The sequence below is a fragment of the Anolis carolinensis genome, unplaced genomic scaffold, assembly GCF_035594765.1.
Source record: "Anolis carolinensis isolate JA03-04 unplaced genomic scaffold, rAnoCar3.1.pri scaffold_14, whole genome shotgun sequence".
In the NCBI taxonomy this organism is placed as follows: domain Eukaryota; kingdom Metazoa; phylum Chordata; class Lepidosauria; order Squamata; family Dactyloidae; genus Anolis; species Anolis carolinensis.
This window is the reverse complement of record NW_026943825.1, coordinates 9,115,194-9,139,802: the sequence shown is the minus strand read 5'-3', so window position 1 is coordinate 9,139,802 and position 24,609 is coordinate 9,115,194. Positions and strand designations below refer to the sequence as shown.

The following is a 24,609-nucleotide window of genomic DNA, read 5'->3' as shown; positions in this document are numbered from 1 at the left end:
AGTCAGCTGTAATGACACACAGTAGTAACTTACTGGGTAAAAGATTTAAATGCTACAAAGAGCAGTTTTCAGTGTAGAACAATATCTACAAGACTCCAACTAAATTTTGTTAACAACACAGTATGTGTACATTCAACCTCTCCAAAATGATATGTGATATTATGCTGTGAAACTAAATAAATCAGTAGACAATATGATTGACTGAGACCTGGTGTGGAGTCAAATCAAATCAAAGTCTCTGTAGTACTGGAGCAATTCTTTGGGACTCCTCAGGTTGTAATTGCAGTCAATTAGCAGTAGCTTCAGTTTGTTGAAAATAAATTCAGTTTGTCAGAGATAGGCTTCCAAGCTGGGGGAACAAATGTTGCTTAGATGCCAATTCTAAGTAGCTGGCTGTAGGTCAATAAGAGCCGTTTACAACTCCCCAGCCAGGAGATAAGCTTCCAAGTTGGGAGAAGCATCTCCGTTCCAGTCTCTTGATCCTTGCCTTGTTCCTGTGCTGTTTCCAGGATTCTCAGTTGAGGATCGTGCCTTGTGACTCTCAAGTATACCTTGCCTCGTTAATCTTTCATGTGGATTACAACTGATGGATTTTACTGCATCTTGTCTCTGATCCTCGCAACTCCTGGATACTAATTGATTTTGTCTCTTTGTTGTAATTATTCGAGTCCTGTTTGTAGATTACAACTTTATAAGACTTTGACGAACTATCTACTGAACTGTTGAGGACATTATATTATTGGACTATTAGTTCTATTGACTCTTTTCGTTATTTGCTTGCACTTTCATATATATATATATATATATATATATATATATATATATATATATATCAATAAACTGCTTTGCTTGTGAATCTGGCTCAAGTGTGCTTGAGAGTGCTCTCGTAGATTTGGGGTGCAACAGTGAGAGTCTGACCAGACCACAAGCTGGGCATGAGTCAACAGTGGGATGCCAATGCAATTCGAGGTTGCATCAATAAGAGGCTAGCATCTAGGTTCGAGGGAAGTCATAGTCCCACTCTCCTCGGCTTTGGTCAGACCTCACTCGGAATATCCCTGTGTCCGCTTGTGGTCACAATCCGAGGATACGGACAAGCCGAAAGGTGAAAGCACCCAAGGTGATCAAAGCACTCTGCATTATATTACGACTCACCTGGAAATGGAAGATCCCCGCATAGCCGTTTTGGAAGCTTTGCCCGTGAGGGACGACACGATGGAGAAGGGGGTCGTTCAGGGTGAGGGAGGCAATGGCGGCGAGGAGCCAGCAGTCGCCTGGAAGGAGAAAGAGAGAGACCAAGACTCAGAAGAGTCAGGAAATCCCAAGGAAGACTGTATTTCATACATAATGAATAATTGTTTTATGTAGTTACAAGGGTTATTCAGAAAGTAGATTATGTTTTGGAATTAAAAATGAACAAAGTATAGGAGAAAACATTTACCATATGCAGTTGAAAACTACACCCAAATACCACTTCTCAACATAGTCGCCATTCAAATCTAGGCACTTATCATAGCGATGAATGAGCTTGGCAACTCCTTCCCTACAAAACTCTGCCACTTGCGTCCCCAAAAAGTATAGGAGAAAACATTTACCATATGCAGTTGAAAGCCACACCCAAATACCACTTCTCAACATAGTCGCCACTCAAATCTAGGCACTTATCATAGCGATGAATGAGCTTGGCAACTCCTTCCCCACAAAACTCTGCCGCTTGCCTCCTTAATGCAGCGTTTTGGCGACGATGCGCAGCTGCGGGAACGGGTGACCGGCTGGTTGAGGATGCAAGCGGCAGAGTTTTGTGGGGAAGCTCATTCATCGCTATGATAAGTGCCTAGATTTGAATGGCGACTATGTTGAGAAGTGGTATTTGGGTATCCTGATTATAACGCTCTCTGGTCTGTAAGTAGTGCAACCAAGATACGTTGTTAAATTTTTGTTTCAATTCTTCATGAGATTTTATATCTGTAATATTCTTAATTAGAATATCTTTGTATGTTGGCCATCTGATCCAACCCAGAAGTCTCCTTTGATTCACTTCCATGGCTGATACCCACATCGCCGTTTTAGTATAGAAGTAATTTTTATATTTATTCCAGACTCTCAATAAGGAGGATTTATTTATTTAGCGTTTTCTAATCTTGATGGCATGAAGGTGTTAAGTCTGCCCGCAAGCAACATCAAGACCTGCAAGCAATAGCTTCAGTATGAGCAGACACCAACCCGGAGACTGACTTTGTTGCTGCTGCGTCACAGGGAGGGGCTCGCTGAAGACAGCACACAAGGCTGCCTTGGCAGAGCCCAGATTAGATAATTACCGTACCATGCGGAAAGGACGGAAGGAAGGAAGGAAGGAGAGAGAAAGAGAGAGGAGGGTGTGGTGGACTTCTGATAGCAGTCGGGTAGTTTTTCCACAGTTGTAGAATCAAAGATTGACAGTGCCAAGTGGTTCTAAGGCAGGGGTCCCCAAGGGGTCCCTCCGAGGTCATTTACCTGGCCCCCGCCCTCAGTTTTATAATATAATATATTGTATATACATATAATATTGATAATATAACACTAATACCATATAATAATATTAATTCTGTATTCTATATTATATATAATATTACATATAATATTACAGTATAGTGGTATAGTTCAGTATAGTAATATATAATGCTAATATTGTGCTATGCTAATAATATATTGTATGTACATATAATTTGTAAGCCACTCTGAGTCCCCTTTAGGGTGAGAAGGGTGTGATACAAATGTAGTAAATAAATGCAGTAAATAATAAATAAATAAATAAATTTTAGACTTAGGCTCACCCAAAGTCTGAAATGACTTGAAGGCACGCAACAACAACAACAACAACAACCCTAATTAACTTGAGAAGAGAAGCAGAAGAGAAGGCTGAGAGGAGACATGATAGCCATGTACAAATATGTGAAGGGAAGTCATAGGGAAGAGGGAGCAAGCTTGTTTTCTGCTGCCCTGCAGACTAGGACGCAAGGGAACAATGGCTTCAAACTACAGGAAAGGAGATTCCACCTGAACATCAGGAAGAACTTCCTCACTGTGAGAAGGGCTGTTCGGCAGTGGAACTCTCTCCCCGGGGCCGTGGTGGAGGCTCCTTCCTTGGAGGCTTTTAAGCAGAGGCTGGATGGCCATCTGTCGGGGGTGCTTTGAATGCGATTTCCTGCTTCTTAGCAGGGGGTTGGACTAGATGGCCCATGTGGTCTCTTCCAACTCTACTATTCTATGATTCTATGATTCTATGATTCTTGACTATCTCATTGGCCAGAAGCAGGAGCACACTTCCCATTGAAATCCTGATAAATGTATGTTGGTTAATATTGTTTTTATTTTTAAATAATGTATTGTTCTTTCATTGTTGTTGTTGTTGTTGTTGTTGTTGTTGTTGTTTTTGCACTACAAATAAGACATGTGCAGTGTGCATCAGAATTTGTTTATATTTTATTTTCAAACTAGCTCTGCCCGGCCATGCGTTGCTGTGGCGTTGTCTGGTGGTGTTGGTGAGAAATTGTTGAGGTAGTGGTGGTATTGAATGTCTGTTGTGTGGTTGTCTTTATGTTTAGTATGCATTTGGTTGTTTGCGTACTGTGAAAGTGGTGAGGGTAGAGGGGGTCTATGTCCCTGTGTAGTATTGTATAGTATTTATACGTTGTCCATGTGTTGTGAATGCTTGGATTGTGTCCTGCTGCATAGTAGAAAGGGTTGGGCTGGATGGCCCTTAGGGGTCTCTCCAAACTCTTGTGCCTGTCCCCTGGGCTGAGTGGGTTGCTAGGAGACCAAGTGGGCGGAACTTAGCCTTGTAACTGGCAGCAATTAGGACTTTATTTTTCTTTTCTTTTTGTTGTATCAACCTAGAGCCGTGGATGATGGGTTGTGTTGTCAAATTTCGAGGTTGGAGGGCCTGTAGTTTTGTTGTTTTGTCCGCTGCCCTGATGCCATCACTCTTTTATATATATAGATGATAATCCAGCCCCTCAACAGTCTGAAGGATTGTGGACCGGCCCTCGGCTTAAAAAGTTTGAGGACTCCTGTTCTAAGGTGTGAAGACATTTGTCACAACCCGGGACGAGTACAAACAACTTTACCCAGAGCTCCTTGGCAGACGTCCGTGCGGGTGGCTCCGTCGATAATGAAAAGCGGGTTGCGGCACAGTTCCTGAAACACACAACGCAGAATGTATTGTTCATAGGATCCTAGAGTTGGAAAAGATCCCAGCCCAGAGATACTATCAAAGCCCTCCTGGCAGAGGGCCATTCAGCTTCAGCTTAAAGACCCCCAGAGAAGGAGACTCCATCATTATTGCATTGTATGCTATGTTGTTGTCATATCCTCGTTGTAAGCTGCCCAGAGTGCTCACGGGGAGATGGTGGCGGGGTATAAATAAAGTTGTTGTTATTATTATTATTATTATTATTATTATTATTATTATTATTATTAAGAACATATAGTGTTATTATCGACTCCTATTATTTAATTAATTTATAATTTATCCAAGCAGTCTACAACTCCCAAATATTTATTTATTTATTTATTTACTACATTTATATCCCACTCTTCTCACCCCGAAGGGGACTCAGAGCGGCTTACAAATCAAATGTACATACAATATATTATTAGCAGAGCACAATATAAGCATTACATTACTATATTGTACTATATCATTATACGGTAATATTATTACTAATATTACATTTAATATTTAATATATAATTAATATTATTACAGTAGAGTCTCACTTATCCAACGTAAAAGGGCCAGCAGAATGTTGGATAAGCAAATATGTTGGATAATAAGAAGGGATTAAGGAAAACCCTATTAATCATCAAATTACATTATGATTTTACAAATTAAGCACTAAAACATCAAATTTGACAGAAGAAGTAGTTCAATACAGAGTAATGCTATGTAGTAATTACTGTATTTACGAATTTAGCACCAAAATATCACGATGTGTTGAAAACATTGACTACAAAAATGCGTTGGATAATCCAGAACATTGGATAAGCGAGTGTTGGATAAGTGAGACTCTACTGTATATTGTATTATTAGTAGTATAATATTGTATTACATTATAATAGTATTATCAAATGTCAAGGTCTATTTTCCTCAAACTCCACCAATGTTCAAATTTGGGTATATAGAGTATTGGCGACAAGTTTGGTCCAGATCCATCATTATTTGAGTCCACAGCATTCTCTGGATAGAGGTGAACTATAACTCCCAAACTCAAGTTCAATGCCAACCAAAACCTTCCAGTAGTTCTTGTTGGTCATGGGAGTTCTTTGTGCCAAGTTTGGTTCACTTCCATCATTGGTGGGGTTCAGAATGCTCCTTGAGCCTAGGTGAACTATAAATCCCAGAACTACAACTTCCAAATGACAAAATCATTTGAATCAGTATTCAAATTTGGGCATATCGGGCATTCGTGCCAAATGTGGCCAAGCGAATGAAAATACATCCTGCATATTGGATATTTACGATTTGCTATTCGGATATTTATCGGATATTTATGATTTGTGATTTGGATATTTATCGGATATTTACGATTTGCGATTCAGATATTTATCGGATATTTACGATTTACGATTCGGATATTTACAATTTGCGATTCGGATATTTATCGGATATTTACGTTTTGTGATTTGGATATTTATTGGATATTTATGATTTGCGATTCGGATATTTATCAGATACTTACAATTTGTGATTCATAACAGTAGCACAATGACAATTATGAAGTCGCAACAAAAATAATTTTATGGTTGGGGGGTCACCACAACATGAGAAACTGCATTAAGGGGTTGTGGCATCAGGAAGGTGCTACAAGTACTGTATATACTCGAGTATAAGCCTAGTTTTTCAGCCCTCTTTTTAAGACTGAAAAAGCCCCCCTCAGCTTATACTCGGGTGAGGGTCCTGGCTGTCTTATGTTTGGGTCAGCTTATACTCGAGAATATATGGTACATTTATTATTTTTCTCTATTATTATTGGTATTATTACATTTATTATTTTTCTAAATTATTGTTGCTACTATTACATTTATTTTACTCTATTTTTATTATTATTAATATATTTATTATTTCACTCTGATATTATTATTATATTTATTATTTTACTCTATTTATTACTATACGTATTATTTTCCTGTAATTATTATTATTATTATTATTATTATTATTATTATTACATGTATTATTTTACTCTATTATTATTAAAAGGATACACAAGCAAATTTACATTGAAGAAGATGAGAGTAATGATTTGATCAGAGCTGGACAGTCTTATCTTAAATTAGAGCTTTATGTAAATATTCAAAAACATTTAACCTACTGATGCCTCAATTAATGTAATTTTATTGGTATCTGTTTTTATTTCTGAAATTTCCCACCCTCGGCTTATACTGGAGTCAATGTTTTCCCAGTTTTTTTTTTTGTGATAAAATTAGGTGCCTTGGCTTATATTCGGGTCAGCTTATACTCAAGTATATACGGTAATGTAATTTTATTGGTATCTGTTTTTATTTCTGAAATTTACCACCCTCGGCTTATACTGGAGTCAATGTCTTCCCAGTTTTTTTGTGCTAAAATTAGGTGCCTCGGCTTATATTTGGGTCAGCTTATACTCACGTATATACGGTAATGGAATTTTATTGGTATCTGTTTTTATTTCTGAAATTTACCACCCTCGGCTTATACTGGAGTCAATGTCTTCCCAGTTTTTTTGTGCTAAAATTAGGTGCCTCGGCTTATATTCGGGTCAGCTTATACTCAAGTATATACAGTAATGTAATTTTATTGGTATCTGTTTTTATTTCTGAAATTTACCACCCTCAGCTTATACTGGAGTCAATGTCTTCCCAGTTGTTTTGTGCTAAAATTAGGTGCCTCGGCTTATATTCGGGTCAGCTTATACTCAAGTATATACAGTAATGTAATTTTATTGGTATCTGTTTTTATTTCTGAAATTTACCACCCTCAGCTTATACTGGAGTCAATGTCTTCCCAGTTGTTTTGTGCTAAAATTAGGTGCCTCGGCTTATATTCGGGTCGGCTTATACTCGGGTATATACGGTATATCGTCATAAATACCTTTAAAAACTAGAAATCAAAAATATAGATGGATTTTCAGGAAAAGGAACACGAAGCTCGAAAATAAAAGTGCCTTTCTGGGGCCTCACCGTGGGCCGTTTCCATTTGACGCCGTACGTCTTGGAGGAATTCGGCCCCAGCTCCTTAAATCCCAAGGAGGCGGCGGAGGCCGGGAAGGTCTCGTCTCGGAAGAGGCCTCCGCTCTGCAAGCACTCGTTCCGGAGCCTTTCGTAATCCTGGCCTAAGTACTTGACGGCGTTCTCGTGTTTCCCCAAACCCAGGTCTTTGGCTCGCTGCTTCTGGACTTGTGCCGAGACTCCGGTGCAGTAAACGGGCACAATGACCTCCTCCGACATCCTGGCCGATCACTGAGTCTTCCTGAAACAAAGAGAAGGCAAATAAAATAAAATAAAATAAAATGTATGCTGATCCTCGAAATCACTTTCTCCCCAATTTGCAATTCTTCATATAATTTCATAAATTTCTTAAAGAAGTACAGGAATTATTCCCGCAAATAACATGGCTCCATTACAGACAAATAAAGGAGCAATACAACAAGGACAAACAAATCGGATTTATGACAAAAGATACAGATTGGGGAAAAATTTTGGAGTCGGAAAACAAAATGGTCACAAAAATCTACAGAAAACTACTAGAATGGAACACGGAAACAGAATATGTAAAGGTATCCATGACTCGATGGGCTAGAGCAGGGGTCCCCAAACTTTTTAAACAGGGGGCCAGTCCACGATCCTTCGGACCATTGAAGGGACGGACTATAGTTGGCTACCGAGCAATAATAATAATAACAACAACAACAACAACAACAAAAAATAAGAGAGTTGGAAGAGACCCTTTGGGCCATTGAGTCCAATCCCCCTTTGCCTTTGTGCACCGAAAGCACAAGCAAAGCACCCCTGACAGATGGCCACCCAGAATCAATGTTAATAATAATAATAATAATAATAATAAGGGTTGGAAGAGACCTCTTGGGCCATTTAGTCCAACCCCCTTCTGCCTCTGTGCCCCATAAGCACAAGCAAAGCATCCCTGACAGATGGCCACCCAGCCTCAATGTTAATAATAATAATAATAATAATAATAATAATAATAATAATAATAATAATAATAAAGGTTGTAAGAGAAGAAGGGACCTCTTGGGTCATTTAGCCTAACCCCCCTTCTGCCCTTGTGCCATGGGGGCCAGATAAATGGCTTCGATGGGCCGCATCCGACCCCCGGGCCTTAGTTTGGGGACCCCTGGGCTAGAGATATTGGGAGAGAAATTATGTACGAAGAATGGGAATCGATTTGGAATAAAAACATAAAATCCACTTATGCCTCAGATCTAAAAGAAAATCAATACAAAATGCTGTACAGATGGTACATTACACCGAAGAAATTGGGACACTACAAGAAAGATATACGAACCAAATGTTGGAAAGGCCAGGAGCAAGAGGGAAATTTCTATCATATGTGGTGGACATGTACCAGATCTAAGAAATACTGGAAAGAAATACACAAAGAATGCGGAAAAATAATGAAAAAGAAGATCCAAATGAGCCCAGAGCTTTACCTACTAGGGCTGAAGAACCAAAAATTAGAAGCAAATGAGGAAAAGATCTTAAACTATTTAGTCATAGGCGCCAGAATCGTATTCGCCAGAGTATGGAGATCAAACCAAATACCAACTACGGATCAATGGTTACTGAAGATATGGGAAATAAAGAACATGGACAAACTGACTTTCTTAATGAAGAAACAACAAGGAAAACCAATGAAAGAAACGGACTGGTCAAACTTTGAGGAATATATAAGGTCAAGAAGGGAATAAACAGGGAATGACTCAAGGAACAGGAAAGTGGGCAACCGGCAGGAGGAACCATTCAAAGAAAAGAAGACCTTTTCACATCAGGGAAGCCGAAAATACCAGGCGACAAGCTCCAGAAAACATTAGGAGAAGAAACTGCTCCACAAATCAAACCACCCCATAAATCCTTTTACCCCTACTCTTCCCTCCCCCCTACCCTGCATGTAACTCCTTTTTTCCCAACTACCTCCCCAATCCATCCCTAACCCCCCCCCCCTCACACAAAGAGACTTTCCCTTCCCCCCTGGTTTTAAGCAATGTATTAAAAGTCACTAATAAAAAAATATTAAAAAAAATAAATTTGTTAAATTAGCCTCCCCTCATAAAGCGGTACCTAAATTTCCTACTTGACAGATACAACTGCCTTTTGGGCTGCTTAGGTCAACAGTGAGTTAGGCTATTAATGGTCAGGAGCTCAATCCGATCCCATGACCTCTCAGCCCCATCCCAAAACTCTAGATGTAAAAGGGTTTGGTGGGCATTGACCTTGGATGTTGGAGTTGTAGTTCACCTACATTCAGAGAGCACTGTGGACTCATACAATGATGGATCTGGACCAAACTTGGCACCAATACTCAGTATGTTCAAATGTGAACATTGGTGGAGTTTGGGGAAATGAGTCCTTGACATTTGGGAGTTGTAGTTGCTGGGATTTATAGTTCGCCTACGCTCAAAAGAGCATTCTGAACTCCACCAGCGATGGAATTTAACCAAACTTGGCACAAAGAACCAGGGCCGGCCCCACTATTGAGGCACCTGACGCCGCCGCCTCGGGCGCAGGCCCGGGGGGGCGCCGTCAGGCTGGGCGGGAGGCGGGGCACCGCCCTGACGGTGCCCCGCCTCCCGCCCAGTGCGCCCTGGCCCGTCTGGCCTGCTAGAAAAGGCCAGACGGGCGAGCGGGAGTAGCGTGGGAGGCGGGGCCAGCTCTGACGCCGCTCCCCCCCCCCCCGCCCAGCGTGCCTTGGCCCTGCCTCCCACGCAGCGTGGGAGGCGGGGCCAAGGCACGCTGGGCGGGGGGGGGGGGAGCGGCGTCAGAGCTGGCCCCGCCTCCCACGCTACCCCCGCTCGCCCGTCTGGCCTTTTCTAGCAGGCCAGAGTTCAGCAGAGGTCCCTCCAGGCCGCAATCGCGGCCTGGAGGGACCTCCGCTGAACTCTGGCCTGCTAGAAATGGCCAGACGGGCGAGCGGGGGTAGCGTGGGAGGCGGGGCCAGCTCTGGCCCCGCCCCCCCGCCCAGCGTGCCCTGGCCCCGCCTCCCACGCTGCGTGGGAGGCGGGGCCAGGGCACGCTGGGCGGGGGGGCGGGGCCAACTCTGGCCCCGCCCCCCTCACTATTCGCCCTGGCCCCGCCTCCCACGCAGCGTGGGAGGCGGGGCCAGGGCACGCTGGGCGGGGCCAGGGCGCCGGTGGCGGGGGCGCTTTTCAGCACCCCCGCTTCACATCAAAAAATATCTCCGGCCGGCCCTGCAAAGAACTCCCATGACTGATAGAAAATACTGGAGGGATTTGGGTTCCTAAGGTCATCAGAAATATGTATTTTCTGGTGGTCTTAGAAACAGGCATGGGCCAACTTTGGCCCTCCCTCCAGGAGTTTTGGACTTCAACGACATCCTTCACTATATGGATGATTGGCTCGTAGCAACAGGCATGGGCCAACTTCAGCCTTCCCTCCAGGTGTTTTGGACTTCAACTCCTTCAACTGAAGCCCTCAGGCTTTTGTTTTGCCTATCGAAAGGCTAGCAACGAGAGACATATGTACAAGAGAGCTAAAGTTGTGGTTGGTAGGCTGTTAGTAATTGGGGCCAACTTCGGCCCTTCCTACCAGCTGTTAGGAATTGTGGGAGTTGAAGTCCAAAACACCTGGAGGGAGGGCCGAAGTTGGTCCATGCCTGGGTAAGACACTTGCTTTGAAAGGAAGGAAAGCAAGAATCCAAGCAAACAAAGTTTCCTCGTCCAAATCTGGTCCCTGTGCCCCAGTGTGCATGTTTTTCTACATTCCTGTAGCTTCTGCTCACTTCCAGATGGCTAGAACAGGGAGGCGGGGGAGCAAAGGGATTGCAATGCAGTGGAGTTGTGCATGCAAGCATGAGTCTCTGCAGTTTTTGGTCTTTCCTTGCCCTCCGGAGAAATGCCAGAGACAGAACCAAGGCATGTGCTAAGGCTGAGGCTGAGCTGTTGTGGCTCTGAATAAACAAGGGTGTATGAAACATCCCAATGCCTGGCCCACAGCATTACATTCAAGGATTTCATGCAGGGATCTTTCTCCTCGGTTTGGCATCAGACCCGGGACTTTAGGCGTGCCAAAGCAGAGTTGCTCTCCCTGATGACTTATCAATGAGTCATCATTGTTGCCTTTTTCTTTCAGGGCAAAAATTCAATACAGTACTCAGAACAATAATGGTTCTCAACCTTCCTTTAATCCAGTTCCCCCCAATCATAATTATTATTTTCGTTGCAACTACATAACATAAATGTCCTTTGGCTATTGCTCTGAATCACAAATTGTATATATCTGGATAAATATCCGATTTGCAAATCATAACTTTCCAATAAATATCCGAATTGCAAATCGTAAATATCCGGATAAATATCTGAATCGCAAATTGTAAAAATCCGAATCACAAATCGTAAATATCCGGATAAATATCTGAATCGCAAATCGTAAATATCTGGATAAATATCCGAATTGCAAATCGTAAGTATCTGGATAAATATCCGAATCACAAATCGTAAATATCTGAATTGCAAATCGTAAATATCCAATAAATAACTGAATCGCAAGTCGTAAATATCTGGATAAATATCCGAATTGCAAATCGTAAGTATCTGGATAAATATCCGAATCACAAATCGTAAATATCTGAATCGCAAATCGTAAATATCCGAATCGCAAATCGTAAATATCCGGATAAATGTCTGAATCGCAAATTGTAAATATTCTATAAATATCTGAATCACAAATTGTAAATATCCAGATAAATATCCGAATCGCAAATCGTAAATATCCAAAAAATATCCAAATTGCAAATCGTAAATATCCAGATAAATATCCGAATCGCAAATCGTAAGTATCTGGATAAATATCCAAATCGCCAATCGTAAATATCCGGATAAATATCCAAATCGCCAATCGTAAATATCTGGATAAATATCCAAATCGCAAATCATAAATATCCAGATAAATATCCAAATCGCCAATTGTAAATATCCAGATAAATATCCAAATCGCAAATCGTAAATATCCAATATGCAGGATGTATTTTCATCCACTGGACCACATTTGGCACAAATACCCCATTTGCCCAAATTTGAATACTGGTGGGGTTGGTGTGGGGATTGATTTGGTCATTTGGGAGTTGTAGTTGCTGGGATTTATAGTTTACCTACAATCACAGAGCATTCAGAACTCCACCAACGATGGAATTGAACCCAAATTGGCGCAAAGAACTCCCATGACTGATAGAAAATACTGGAAGGGTTTGGTGGGCATTGACTTGAGGAGCGACTTTGTTCGTGTCAGGAACAACGTGAGAAACTGCAAGTCGCTTCCAATGTGAGAGAATTGGCTGCCTGCAAGGACGTTGCCCAGGGGACGACGCCCGGATGTTTTGATGTTTTTACCATCCTTGTGGGAGGCTTCTTGTCCCCCCATGTGGAGCTGGAGCTGACAGAGGGAGCTCATCCGCGCTATCCCCGGGTTGGATTCAAACTGGGAACCTTCAAGTCAGCAACCCAACCTTCAAATCAGCAGTCCTGCCGGCACAAGGGTTTAACCCGCTGTGCCACCGGAGGCTCCAGGAGAAACTGCAAGTCGCTTCTGGTGCGAGAGAATTGACCGTCTGCAAGGATGTTGCCCAGGGGACAATAGCTTGTTGCCCACCTAAGCAGCTCGAAAACAGCTTGGCTGTAAGTAGAGAATTCTAGGTACCGCTTAATGTGGCGAGGATAATTTAGTTCTCTTCCAGCTCTTATGTTTCTACAACCAGGGAAGAATTCGGATGGCAGGGACATGGAGGTTGGTTTCCAATCCCGCCAGGACTGCACGCGTGCAAGCGGGCCTTCTTGGCAAGGTTTCCAGAATGCCATCTGCTCTCCTTGTGTCATTCCGGCGCTCCGCTGTCAGTGCCCGGAATGGCCTCAGCCTCAACCTCGTTCCCGGGACACGCAGCTCCGGCTCCTGAATCACAACCAAGGCGGATCTGCTTCGCTCCAAGAAGTCTCACTTTCTGAATCCCAAGCACTGAATGTTAAGGCAAAACCGCACTCTGCTTATGCTCAGAGGGTCTCCCGAGGGCTGTTTCCTATATTTCAGCACTGCTGAAATGTATAACCGTGTTTTGGTACAGCCTCACAAACAGGTCTACCTCAGACTCCGTTTACACTGCCATATACCGCATATACTCGAAGATAAGCCAAGTTTTTAAATCTCTTTTTGGGGGCTAAAAAAGCCTCCCCGGCTTATAACTGGGTCAAGGTCAAGCCAGCAACGGAGCCTGGAGGCCACAGTATGTTTTCTTTTCCAAAACCTCCCTTCTCCGCTTCTCCTCCCAGGCTGGAGTTATCATATTTTTTAAGAGAGAGAGATACAAGGAGGGAATGTTTTTTAAAAGCGAAAGGAGAGTGAGTGACAGAACCTCTTGCAAGCCAGGAAGAAGAAAAAGATTGCATGGGTGGAAGGGGAAGAAAAAGAGAGACTCTTGCAAATTTGCAGGATTTATTATTATTATTACTATTATTGCAAGAATGTTTGAGTCAAAAGGGAGGGAAAGGAGAGCAACAGAAGGTGTGTATTTCTTTTTATTCCTAAGGAAACAAAAATGGGATGGGTTTTTTGGGAGAGGGAGGGAAGTTTCAAAAAAGCCTTTTCTGGCTACTTTTAGAGTTTGAAAAGAGGTGGGAAAGGGGAGGAGAAAAGAAGCCAAAGTTGTTTTTAGGAGGGCTTTGCTTGCATTTCTTCCTTGGGCAAATGCATGCCCCAAAGCTTGTAAATAATATATATAGATTTCCCCCTACAAATACATTAATTTAATATATGAATTTTCCCCTCATATGTTTGCAGGTCTTTGCAAATCCTATATACATAAATATCTAGAGATTTCCATGTACCTGTATATCTGTACCTATATGTATACATCTATATATATATAAAAGAGTGATGGCATCAGGGCAGCGGACAAAACAACAAAACTACAGGCCCCCCAACCTCGAAATTTGACAACACAACCCATCATCCACGCCTCTACGTTGATACAACAAAAAGAAAAGTAAAATAAAGGCCTAATTACAGGGAGAGGAATAATAGTTTTTATCCAATTGCTGCCAGTTTGAAGGCTAAGCTCCGCCCACTTGGTCTCCTAGCAACCTCCTCAGCCCAGGGGACAGGCAGAGTTAGGCCTCACTTAGGCCTCTTCCACAGATTATCTGATTTTCACTGGATTATATGGCAGTGTAGACCCAAGGCCCTTCCACACAGCTATATAACCCATTTAGAATCTTATATTATCTGCTTTGAAGTGGATTATCTTGACTCCACAGTGCCATATAATCCACTTCAGTGCACATACTAAACATAAAGACAACCATACAACAAACATTCAATACCACCACTACGTCAACAATTTCTCACCAACACCACCAGACAATAGCATAGCAACGCGTGGCTGGGCACAGCTAGTTAATTTTATATATGAATTTCCCCTCACATGTTTGCAAGTCTCTGCAAGTCCTATAAAAATATAATTCTCTATAGAGAGAGAAATGTCTAGATAGATAGATATTAATATAGATATAGGCCTTTTAATGAGACGATAGTTGTTGGAGTGGTCGAGCATTTCTGTATTCTCAACCAGAGAAATCAGCCATAGCAGAGCACTTGATGAACCAACCTGGACACAGTATATTATTTGAGAACACAGAAATGCTCGACCACTCCAACAACTATCATGTCAGACTACACAGAGAAGCCATTGAAATCCACAAGCATGTCGACAACTTCAACAGAAGGGAGGAAACCATGAAAATGAACACAATCTGGCTACCAGTATTAAAAAAAACTCAAAAATCAGAACAGTAAATAAGAAGCAACACTCTGAAAATAGAGGAATTCCAAACATGAATCAATCAGGAGCAGCTAACGACTCTGAACAAAGGATGCCCCCAGGCAGGAAGAAGCCAGGAGATGAAGCTATTCAATGCTAATCAAGGTGATTAACTACAACATTCACACTGGCCTCCAACTGACAAGAGTTCTTCTCTCACCCTGGACTTTCCACAGATATATAGATTAGAGTCTCACTTATCCAACATAAACGGGCTGGCAGAACGTTGGATAAGCGAATATGTTGGATAATAAGGAGGGATTAAGGAAAAGTCTATTACACATCAAATTAGGTTATGATTTTACAAATAAAGCACCAAAACATCATGTTATACAACACATTTGACCGAAAAAGTAGTTCAATACACAGTAATTCTATGTAATAATTACTGTATATACGAATTTAGCACCAAAATATCATGATGTATTGAAAACATTGACTACAAAAATGCGTTGGATAATCCAGAACGTTGGATAAGCGAGTGTTGGATAAGTGAGACTCTGCTGTAATTACTGTATTTATGAATTTAGCACCAAAATATCACAATGTATTGAAAACATTGTCTACAAAAATGTGTTGGATAATCTGGAACGTTGGATAAGCGAGTGTTGGATAAGTGAGACTGCTGTATATAAACTTTCCTTGCTTAGTTTCTCCATACCTCACAACCTCTGAGGATGCCTGCCATAGATGTGGGCAAAACGTCAGAAGAGAATGCTTCTGGAACATAGCCAGACAGCCCGGATTACATACAACAAAGGCTGGGCAGCATGTGTTGCAGGAGGCTGGCTGCATTTAGTAACATTTCTCGATCTTATTTTTGGGGCCATTGGAAATGCTGTTGCTGCTCTTCTGCTAGGAGTAAATATTATATCCTGTATCTCTTTGCAGGAAAGTTCCTGCTACTTTAATTCAGCAAACTTCCCTTTCAGTTGCAACAAACTAATCCAAAGTGATATAAGTGAACTCACCGTGAAAGCGAGAGACCAGGAAGTCAACTCCGAGGCTGATTCAGAGGCAAGGGCTCCGCCTTGGAAGCTGTTGTTTTGTGTTTCTAACCCAAACCCAAAAGTCGTGGAAAATCCAGAACAGCTGTGCCCCTCCAAGGCCTGCCACGTTTTAAAGCCAAAGGCTGCTGCTTTGAGAAAACAAAACCCTTCTCCATAATGCAATTCTTTTCTTTCCCGGAGGCCACGCCAAGCCCAGACCCAGCCCACGGCTTTGGATCTTGAACCGCACCGTGTTATGTCTTTCCTTCGCTATCTTGAGACAGAGACAGGCCTGTAAAGGTATTCATTTGCCCCTTAAAGGAAAGACAAAACAACCGCAATCTTCTTCCAGTTTTAAATATACTCCTAGAGTTGGGAGAGACTCCAAGGGCCATCCAGTCCAACCCCATTGTGCTATGTAGGAAGACACAATCAAAGCCCTCCCGACAAATGGCCATCTAGCCTCTGAATCATAGAATCCTAGAGTTGGGAGACACAATCAAAGCCCTCCCGACAAATGGCCATCTAGCCTCTGAATCATAGAATGCTGGAGTAGGGAGACACACTCAAAGCCCTCCCGACAGATGGCCATCCAGCCTCTGAATCATAGAATCCTAGAGTTGGGAGACACAATCAAAGCCCTCCCGACAGATGGCCATCTAGCCTCTGAATCATAGAATGCTAGAATTGGGAGACACAATCAAAGCCCTCCCGACAGATGGCCATCTAGCCTCTGAATCATAGAATGCTAGAATTGGGAGACACAATCAAAGCCCTCTCGACAGATGGCCATCCAGCCTCTGAATCATAGAATCCTAAAGTTGGGAGACACAATCAAAGCCTTCCCGACAGATGGCCATCCAGCCTCTGAATCATAGAATGCTAGAGTTGGGAGACACAATCAAAGCCCTCTTGACAGATGGCCATCCAGCCTCTGAATCATAGAATGCTGGAGTTGGGAGACACAATCAAAGCCCTCTTGACAGATGGCCATTCAGCCTCTGAATCATAGAATCCTAGAGTTGGGAGACACACTCAAAGCCCTCTTGACAGATGGCCATCCAGCCTCTGAATTATAGAATGCTAGAGTTGGGAGGCACACTCAAAGCCCTCTTGACAGATGGCCATCCAGCCTCTGAATCATAGAATCCTAGAGTTGGGAGACACAATCAAAGCCCTCTTGACAGATGGCCATCCAGCCTCTGAATTATAGAATGCTAGAGTTGGGAGGCACACTCAAAGCCCTCTTGACAGATGGCCATCCTGCCTCTGAATCATAGAATCCTAGAGTTGGGAGACACAATCCAAGCCTAGTTTTTCAGCCCTTCTTTTAAGACTGAACCCCCCCCCCCCTCGGCTTATACTCAGGTGGTTGACTTATATTTGGGTCAGCTTATACTTGAGAATATATGGTACATTTATTACTTTTCTCTATTATTATTGGTATTATTACATTTATTATTATTCTCTATTATTGTTGCTACTATTACATTTATTTTACTCTCTATTTATTTATATCACTCTGATCTTATTTTATTATTGCATTTATTATTTTACTCTACTTATTATTACATGTATTATTTTCCTGTATTTATTATTATTATTATTATTACATGTACTATTTTACTCTATTATTATTAAAAGGATACATAAGCACATTAACATTGAAAATAATGATTTGATCAGAGTTGGATAGTCTTATCTTAATGTAAATATTCAAAAACATTTAACCTACTGATGCCTCAATTAATGTAATTTTATTGGTATCTATTTTTATTTCTGAAATTTACCACTCTCGGCTTATACTGGAGTCAATGGTTTCCCAGGTTTTTTGGGGGTAAAATTAGGTGCCTCGGCTTATATTCGGGTCGGCTTATACTCGAGTATATACGGTATATATTATGTGTTGTTGAAGGCTTTCATGGCTGGAATCACGGGGTTGCTGTGAGTTTCCCGGGCAGTATGGCCATGTTCCAGAAGCAGCATTCTCTCCTGATGTTTCACCCACACCTATGGCAGGCATCCTCAGAGGTTGCATTGGAAACTAGGCAAGTGGGGTTTATGTATCTGTGGAATGATATCCAGGTTGGGAGAAAGAAAGAACTCTGTCATCCTGAGGCAAGTGTGAATGTTGACATTGGCACCATCAAAGCCCTCCTGACAGATGGCCATCCAAAAAAAAACCTCATCACCTCTGAGGATGCCTGCCATAGATGAGGCGAAACATCAGGAGAGAATGCTGCTTCTGGAACAATGGCTAGACAGCTTGGAAAACTCTCAGCAACTCAGTATATTATGTTACAGAAAGCAAGTGGCTTTTGCAAGATTCAGAAGGTAGATCCTGCAAATAGAGGCCTCAAACCGGGAAGCAGAGATCACAGTTAGCTGGCCTATTTGAATATTGGACATTTGCATCTAAGGTCTGGGAAAATAAAGTAATTTGCATGGCTCTCAATGAGAGAGGCAGAAGAGGAGCCAGAAGTTGGCAGAAGCTGGGGCTAACAGAGGGAGCTCACCCTGCTCCCCAGATTTGAACTGCCAACCTTTTGGTCAGCAAGTCCAGCAGGTCTGCGGTTTAATCGGTTGCGCCACTGGGGGTTCCAGGGTCCCCAAGCTAGCTATTATATTATTATTATTATTATTATTATTATTATTATTATTATTATTATTATATTGTATGACACAGCAAACAAGATAGATATGCTGGATTTCGTAACACAAAATCACAAGTTATTATTATTATTAATATTATTATTGTTTCATAAAGATCAAGTAGACATATTGTAAAGAACAAAAATAACTTTCTGGCCTTGCATCGCGCATTTTAGTGCAAATATTAAGACACCCAAAGTGTTCAGTTCAGCAAGTATTGGAGAATGTCATGCCACAGTCCACTTCAATAATAATAATACTGTAATAATAATAATAAGTTATTATAATATGGTTGCTGGCGGAGGTGCAAGGAACCAGTGAACCAACCTGGATCAATGGCACTCTCTCCCCAAGCTAATAATAATAATAATAATAATAATAATAATAATAATAATAATAATAATAATAATAATATAGTTATTATTATAAATAATAATAATATGTTATTATAATATGGTTGCTGGCAGAGGTGCAAGGAACCATTTAACCAACCTGAATCAATGGCACTCTTTCCCCAAGCTAATAATAATAATAAAATTATTATTATGAATAATAATAATAATAATAATAATAATGTGGTATTCTAATATGGTTGCTGGCGGAGGAACCAGTTAACCAACCTGAATAAATGGCACTCTCTCCCCAAGCTAATTATTAGTATTAATAATAATAATAATAATACTATTAATAATAATAATAATAATAATAATAATAATAATAATAATGTTATCATAATATGGTTGCTGGTGGTGATGCTAGGAACCAATTAACCAACCTGGATCAATGGCACTCTCTCCCCAAGCTATCATTATTATTATTATTATTATTATTATTATTATTATTATTATTATTATTATAAATAATAATAATATAATTAATAATAATAATAATAATAATAATAATAATAACAATAATGTTATCATAATATGGTTGCTGGTGGAGGTGCAAGGAACCAGTTAACCAACCTGGATCAGTGGCACTCTCTCCCCAAGCTAATAATAATAATAATACAATTATTATTATTATTATTATTATTATTATTATTAATAATATCATAATATGTTTGCTGGCGGAGGTGCAAGGAACCAGTGAACCAACCTGGCTCAGTGGCACTCTCTCCCCAAGCTAATAATAATAATAATACAATTATTATTATTATTATTATTAATAATAATAATAATACATTATTATTATTAATAATAATAACAATAATAATAATAATAATAATAATAATAATAATAATAATAATAATGTTATCATAATATGGTTGCTGGTGGAGGTGCAAGGAACCAGTGAACCAACCTGGCTCAGTGGCACTCTCTCCCCAAGTTAATAATAATAATAATACAATTATTATAATTATTAATAATAATAATGTTACTATAATATGTTTGCTGGTGGAAGTGCAAGGAACCCGTGAACCAACCTGGCTCGGTGGCGCTCTCCCTGTGCATTGAATGCCTTCTTTACGAAGCCAAGCCCTTGCACCCCCACCGCCTGCCTTTGGATCCAAATCCCGGCCCATTAAACCTGGGATCATTACTCAGCTACATGAGACACAGACCCAGAGAGAGAGAAAAATAAGCGCCAGTTAGAAACAGGAAGACGGGGAGGGGAGAAAAGAGAGGAAGGTTGTGTAATGAGGATATATATTTTTTTCTTTTGCCCCAAAGTGAAACTCCTTCCCTCGTCTTGCCCAAAAGCCTGGTCCCGGGGTTCCTGTTCCCCAAGGGAACCCTCCGAGGCGTGTTGACCTACCTGTCTCTGGGCCTGGTTGGGTGCAATCTTGGCGGAAGAGAAGCGGCGAATGACAGATAGCAGAGAAGGCGAGAGTGCCGAGCCCCCTCCTGCTGCTGCTGCTGCCGCTTTCTCTGGGCAGAGGCACCTCAGCTCCTCCCTTGGCAGCTCCTCCCTGGCCTTCCTGGGCCTGGGCCAAAGGGAGGGACGGGGAGGAGGAGGAGAAGGAGCCCAAAAGGCCACCCACACAGACCGCCTTCTTGCCTTCCTTCTTCCCGAGCGGGGCTTTCTCTCCGGCTGCGTCTGGCTCCTCTCCGCATTGGAACACAAAGAGGGAGATGCCCTGCAAAAGGAAAAGATCTTGCATGAGAAAACCAAATATTTTTCTCCTTTCCTCCCTCTTTTCCTCCCCTTTCCCTTTTTCTTCTTTCCCCACTTTTTCCCCTTCCCTCCTTTTCTTCCTTTTCTTTCTCTGCCTGCCTTCCTTCCCCCTTTTTTTAACAAGCCTGGCTTGTTAAAGGTACTTTGGAAAACTATGTCTCTCGTGTATATAATTGGCCCTAAACCAGTGATTCCCAAAGTGGGCGCTACCGCCCCCTGGTGGGCGCTGGAGTGATCCAGGGGGCAGTGATGGCACCTATTAGGGGGTGGAGCCAGAGGAGGGGCGGGGCCAGAGGAGGGGCGGGGCCTCTTCCCAAGTGCCGGAGACAAGGCTGAGCACCTGAGGCGCCTGTTAGGACACAGGGGGCGGAGCTAGAGGAGTGGGCGTGGCTGTTAATGTGGGATTTGTGTATAGATAGTGTTTAAATGAAATTTGTGTCTGGCATGTATTGCATCATCCAGGTAATGCTATAGTGTGTAAAGAGTTAATTTGGTAAGAAGCTGTATTGACCTTGGATATGTGGCTGGAGCCAGAGAGGAGTGTCCAGACTACAAGTGTGTTTGTATATACAGTAGAGTCTCACTTATCCAACATAAACGGGCCAGCAGAATGTTGGATAAGCGAATATGTTGGATAATAAGGAGGGATTAAGGAAAAGCCTATTAAACATCAAATTAGGTTATGATTTCACAAATTAAGCACCAAAACATCATGTAACACAACAAATCTGACAGAAAAAGTAGTTCAATACCCAGTAATGCTCTGTAGTAATTATTGTATTTACAAATTTAGCACCCAAACATCACAATATATTGAAAACATTGACTACAAAAATGCGTTGGATAATCCAGAACGTTGAATAAGCGAGTGTTGGATAAGTGAGACTCTACTGTAGCTGATTGCATCAGAGGAGTTCTGTTCTGCCTGCTGAGAAGATCTGTGCTGTTTGTCTAGATTGAAAGTCCTGTGTCTATCATCTACAAGTCTGTTTGTTTTGTTCAGTAAACTTTGTACATACTTTTTACATCGTCTCTGACGTTCCTTCATTCTGCGCTCCACTGATGTCATTCATCTGCTGCTACACTGTGCGCATTACTATGACAGTGGCTTCTTCCCAAGAGCCTGAGAGGGCTGAGCCTCTATATCTCTCCTGAGGCACTTGTTGGGACACAGAGGGCGGAGCTAGAGGCGTGGCTTCTTCCCAAGAGCCCGAGACAGGGCTGAGCATCTATACCTCTCCTGAGGGGCTTGTTGGGACAGAGGGCGGAGCTAGGGAAGGGGGCGGGGCCTCCTTCCATGAGCCCAAGACAGGGATGAGCCTTTATACTTCTCCTGAGAGGCCTTTTAGGACTAAAGGGCGGGCCTAGGGGTGGGGGCGGGGCCTCTTCCCAAGAGCACGAGACAGGGCTGAGCCTCTGTATCCCTCCCCTGAGGCGCTTGTTAGAACACGGAGGCGGGGTATAGAGGTTCAGCCCTATCAGGCACTTGGAAAGAGGCCCCGCCCCCTCCTCTAGCCCCACCCCCTGTGTCCTGGCAGACGCTGCAGGACAAGGATAGAAGCTCAGCCCTGCCTCAGAGCTCGTAACTCCGCCCATCCCAGTCCTGGCCGCCCATCTGTGGCCCCGCCCACCTCCACCTCCCCCTCCCAGCCCTGCATCTTGGACTAGGGGAGAGGCTCAGCCCCGCCCTCTTGAGCAGGAGCCACACCCACCCCTCCAAGCCACACCCACCCTTTCCAGGGGGCGCTGAGTAATATTTTTTCTGGAAAGGGGGCGGAAGGCCAAATAAGTTTGGGAACCACTGTGTTAACCTAATGTTTTATGCTCCTGAGATCCCCATTCCTTCACTTTGGGGGAAACCTTGTTCCTGAACCCAAAGATGTCTTGCATCCCACACAATTGCATAGCCTGACGGAAAGAAACCAAGCTGGGAATTTCCTCATCAATTTCCAGCCTCACCCATCCCTTGGACTTTACCTGGACATTGCAACACAATAGCTTACTCAGACAGGGCAATCACCTCTTCCTGCCCCCTTGGGGAAGAACCAATTTCACCCACCTACGCCTTTGATGAACGGGACCTCTCGCATAAGAAGGAAATCTGCATGTCTACAGCCAACCCATCCTCTGTCATTTTTGCATGATTGTAGTAATATATGATGTTTTGTTTCTCTGGGGTCTGGAATCGCCAGCCAGCCCTATTAAGGGGCCATGCCACGTTCATCTCATCAGACAATAGCATTCCTGGGTAGGGCCAGAAAATGCCCTTAATCACTTTGTTATTTTTCCTGTTCAGTAAAAGGAACCCCATTTATCGACACTTACCCTATATACTTGAAGATAAGCTGAGTTTTTCAGCCCTTTTTTTTTTTGAGCTGAAAAAGCCTCCCTCAGCTTATAATGGGGTCAAGGTCAAGGCTGGGCAACAGAACCTGGAGGCCATTGCTTGCAGTATAGGATATATTTCTCTCTTATCTTCCCTTATCAGTGTGTTTTCCAAAGCCTCCCTCGCTCTTAACCAAGGCAATGTTTTGAAAAGACGCCCTTGCAAATCAGGAAGAAGAAAAATATATAAAAAGCATTTTCCCCAGAAATATTTGTTAAACTCTCCTACAGATATATAGGCATTAACACCCTGCATGCATTTGCAATCCCTATGTACTTATATATCTCTATCTATCTATCTATCTATCTATCTATCTATCTATCTATCTAGCTGGGCTGTGGCGCAGCTGGCTGGTAACCAGCTGCAATAAATCACTACTGACCGAGAGGTCATGAGTTCGAAGCCCGGGTCGGGTTAAGCTCCCAACCATTAAATAGCCGGGCTTGCTGTTGACCTATGCAGCCTCGAAAGACAGTTGCATCTGTCAAGTAGGGAAAATTTAGGTACGCTTTATGCGGGAGGCTAATTTAACTAATTTACAACATCATAAAACTGCCAGCAAAACACAAGGAAAGGAATGAGGAAGTACAGCCACTAGTGGACAGTGAAGCAACAGCTCCCCCTGTGGCCGGAATCGTGAAGCTGGGGAAAAAAATGTTAAATGCCTCTGTGTCTGTCTATATATGTTGTTTGTCTGTTGGCATTGAATGTTTGCCGTATCTGTGTTCATTGTAATCCGCCCTGAGTCCCCTTTGGGGTGAGAAGGGCAGAATATAAATACTGTAAATAAATAAATAAATAAATAAATATCTACATTAATTTTATATATGAATTTCCCCCTTATATGTTTGCAGGTCTTTGCAAATCCTATAAACATCCTATATCCATGTACCTGTATATCTGTATCCATGTATATGCATTATTTAACCTACTGATGCCTCGATTAATGTACCGTATATATTTTATTTCCGATATTTCTACCCCACCCTTCTCCCCAAGGGGAAGTATAAGCCGACCCGAATATAAGCCGAGGCATCTAATTTTTACCACAAAAACCTGGGAAAACATTGACTGCAGTATAAGCCGAGAGTGGTAAATTTCAGAAATAAAAATAGATACCAATAAAATTACATTAATTGAGGCATCGGTAGGTTAAATATTTTTGAATATTTACACAAAACTGTAATTTAAGATAAGACAGTTCAACTCTGATTAAATCATTATTCTCATCTTCTTCAATGTAAATGTGCTTATGTATCCTTTTAATAATAATACAATAAAATTAATAAATGTAATAATAATAATAATAATAATAATAATAATAATAATAATAATAATAATAAATACAGTAATATAATAAATGTAATAACAGAGTAAAATAATAAATGT

General features: G+C 42.0%; 1 protein-coding gene across 1 annotated transcript in view; it reads right to left on the bottom strand.

Moving 5' to 3' along the window:
* capn1 (calpain 1) overlaps nucleotides 1-21,009 on the bottom strand; it is a 44,379-nt gene extending 23,370 nt beyond the window's left edge. Inside the window, exons 1-4 of the mRNA XM_003229570.4 lie at nucleotides 20,475-21,009; nucleotides 7,200-7,488; nucleotides 4,107-4,176; nucleotides 1,156-1,274 (exon numbers count right to left, since the gene is read on the bottom strand). Coding sequence (XP_003229618.2) covers nucleotides 1,156-1,274; nucleotides 4,107-4,176; nucleotides 7,200-7,466 — 456 coding nt within the window. The 5' untranslated portion in view covers nucleotides 7,467-7,488; nucleotides 20,475-21,009. The remainder of the gene's footprint in view (nucleotides 1-1,155; nucleotides 1,275-4,106; nucleotides 4,177-7,199; nucleotides 7,489-20,474) is intronic.
* Nucleotides 21,010-24,609: the final 3,600 nt, after the last annotated feature.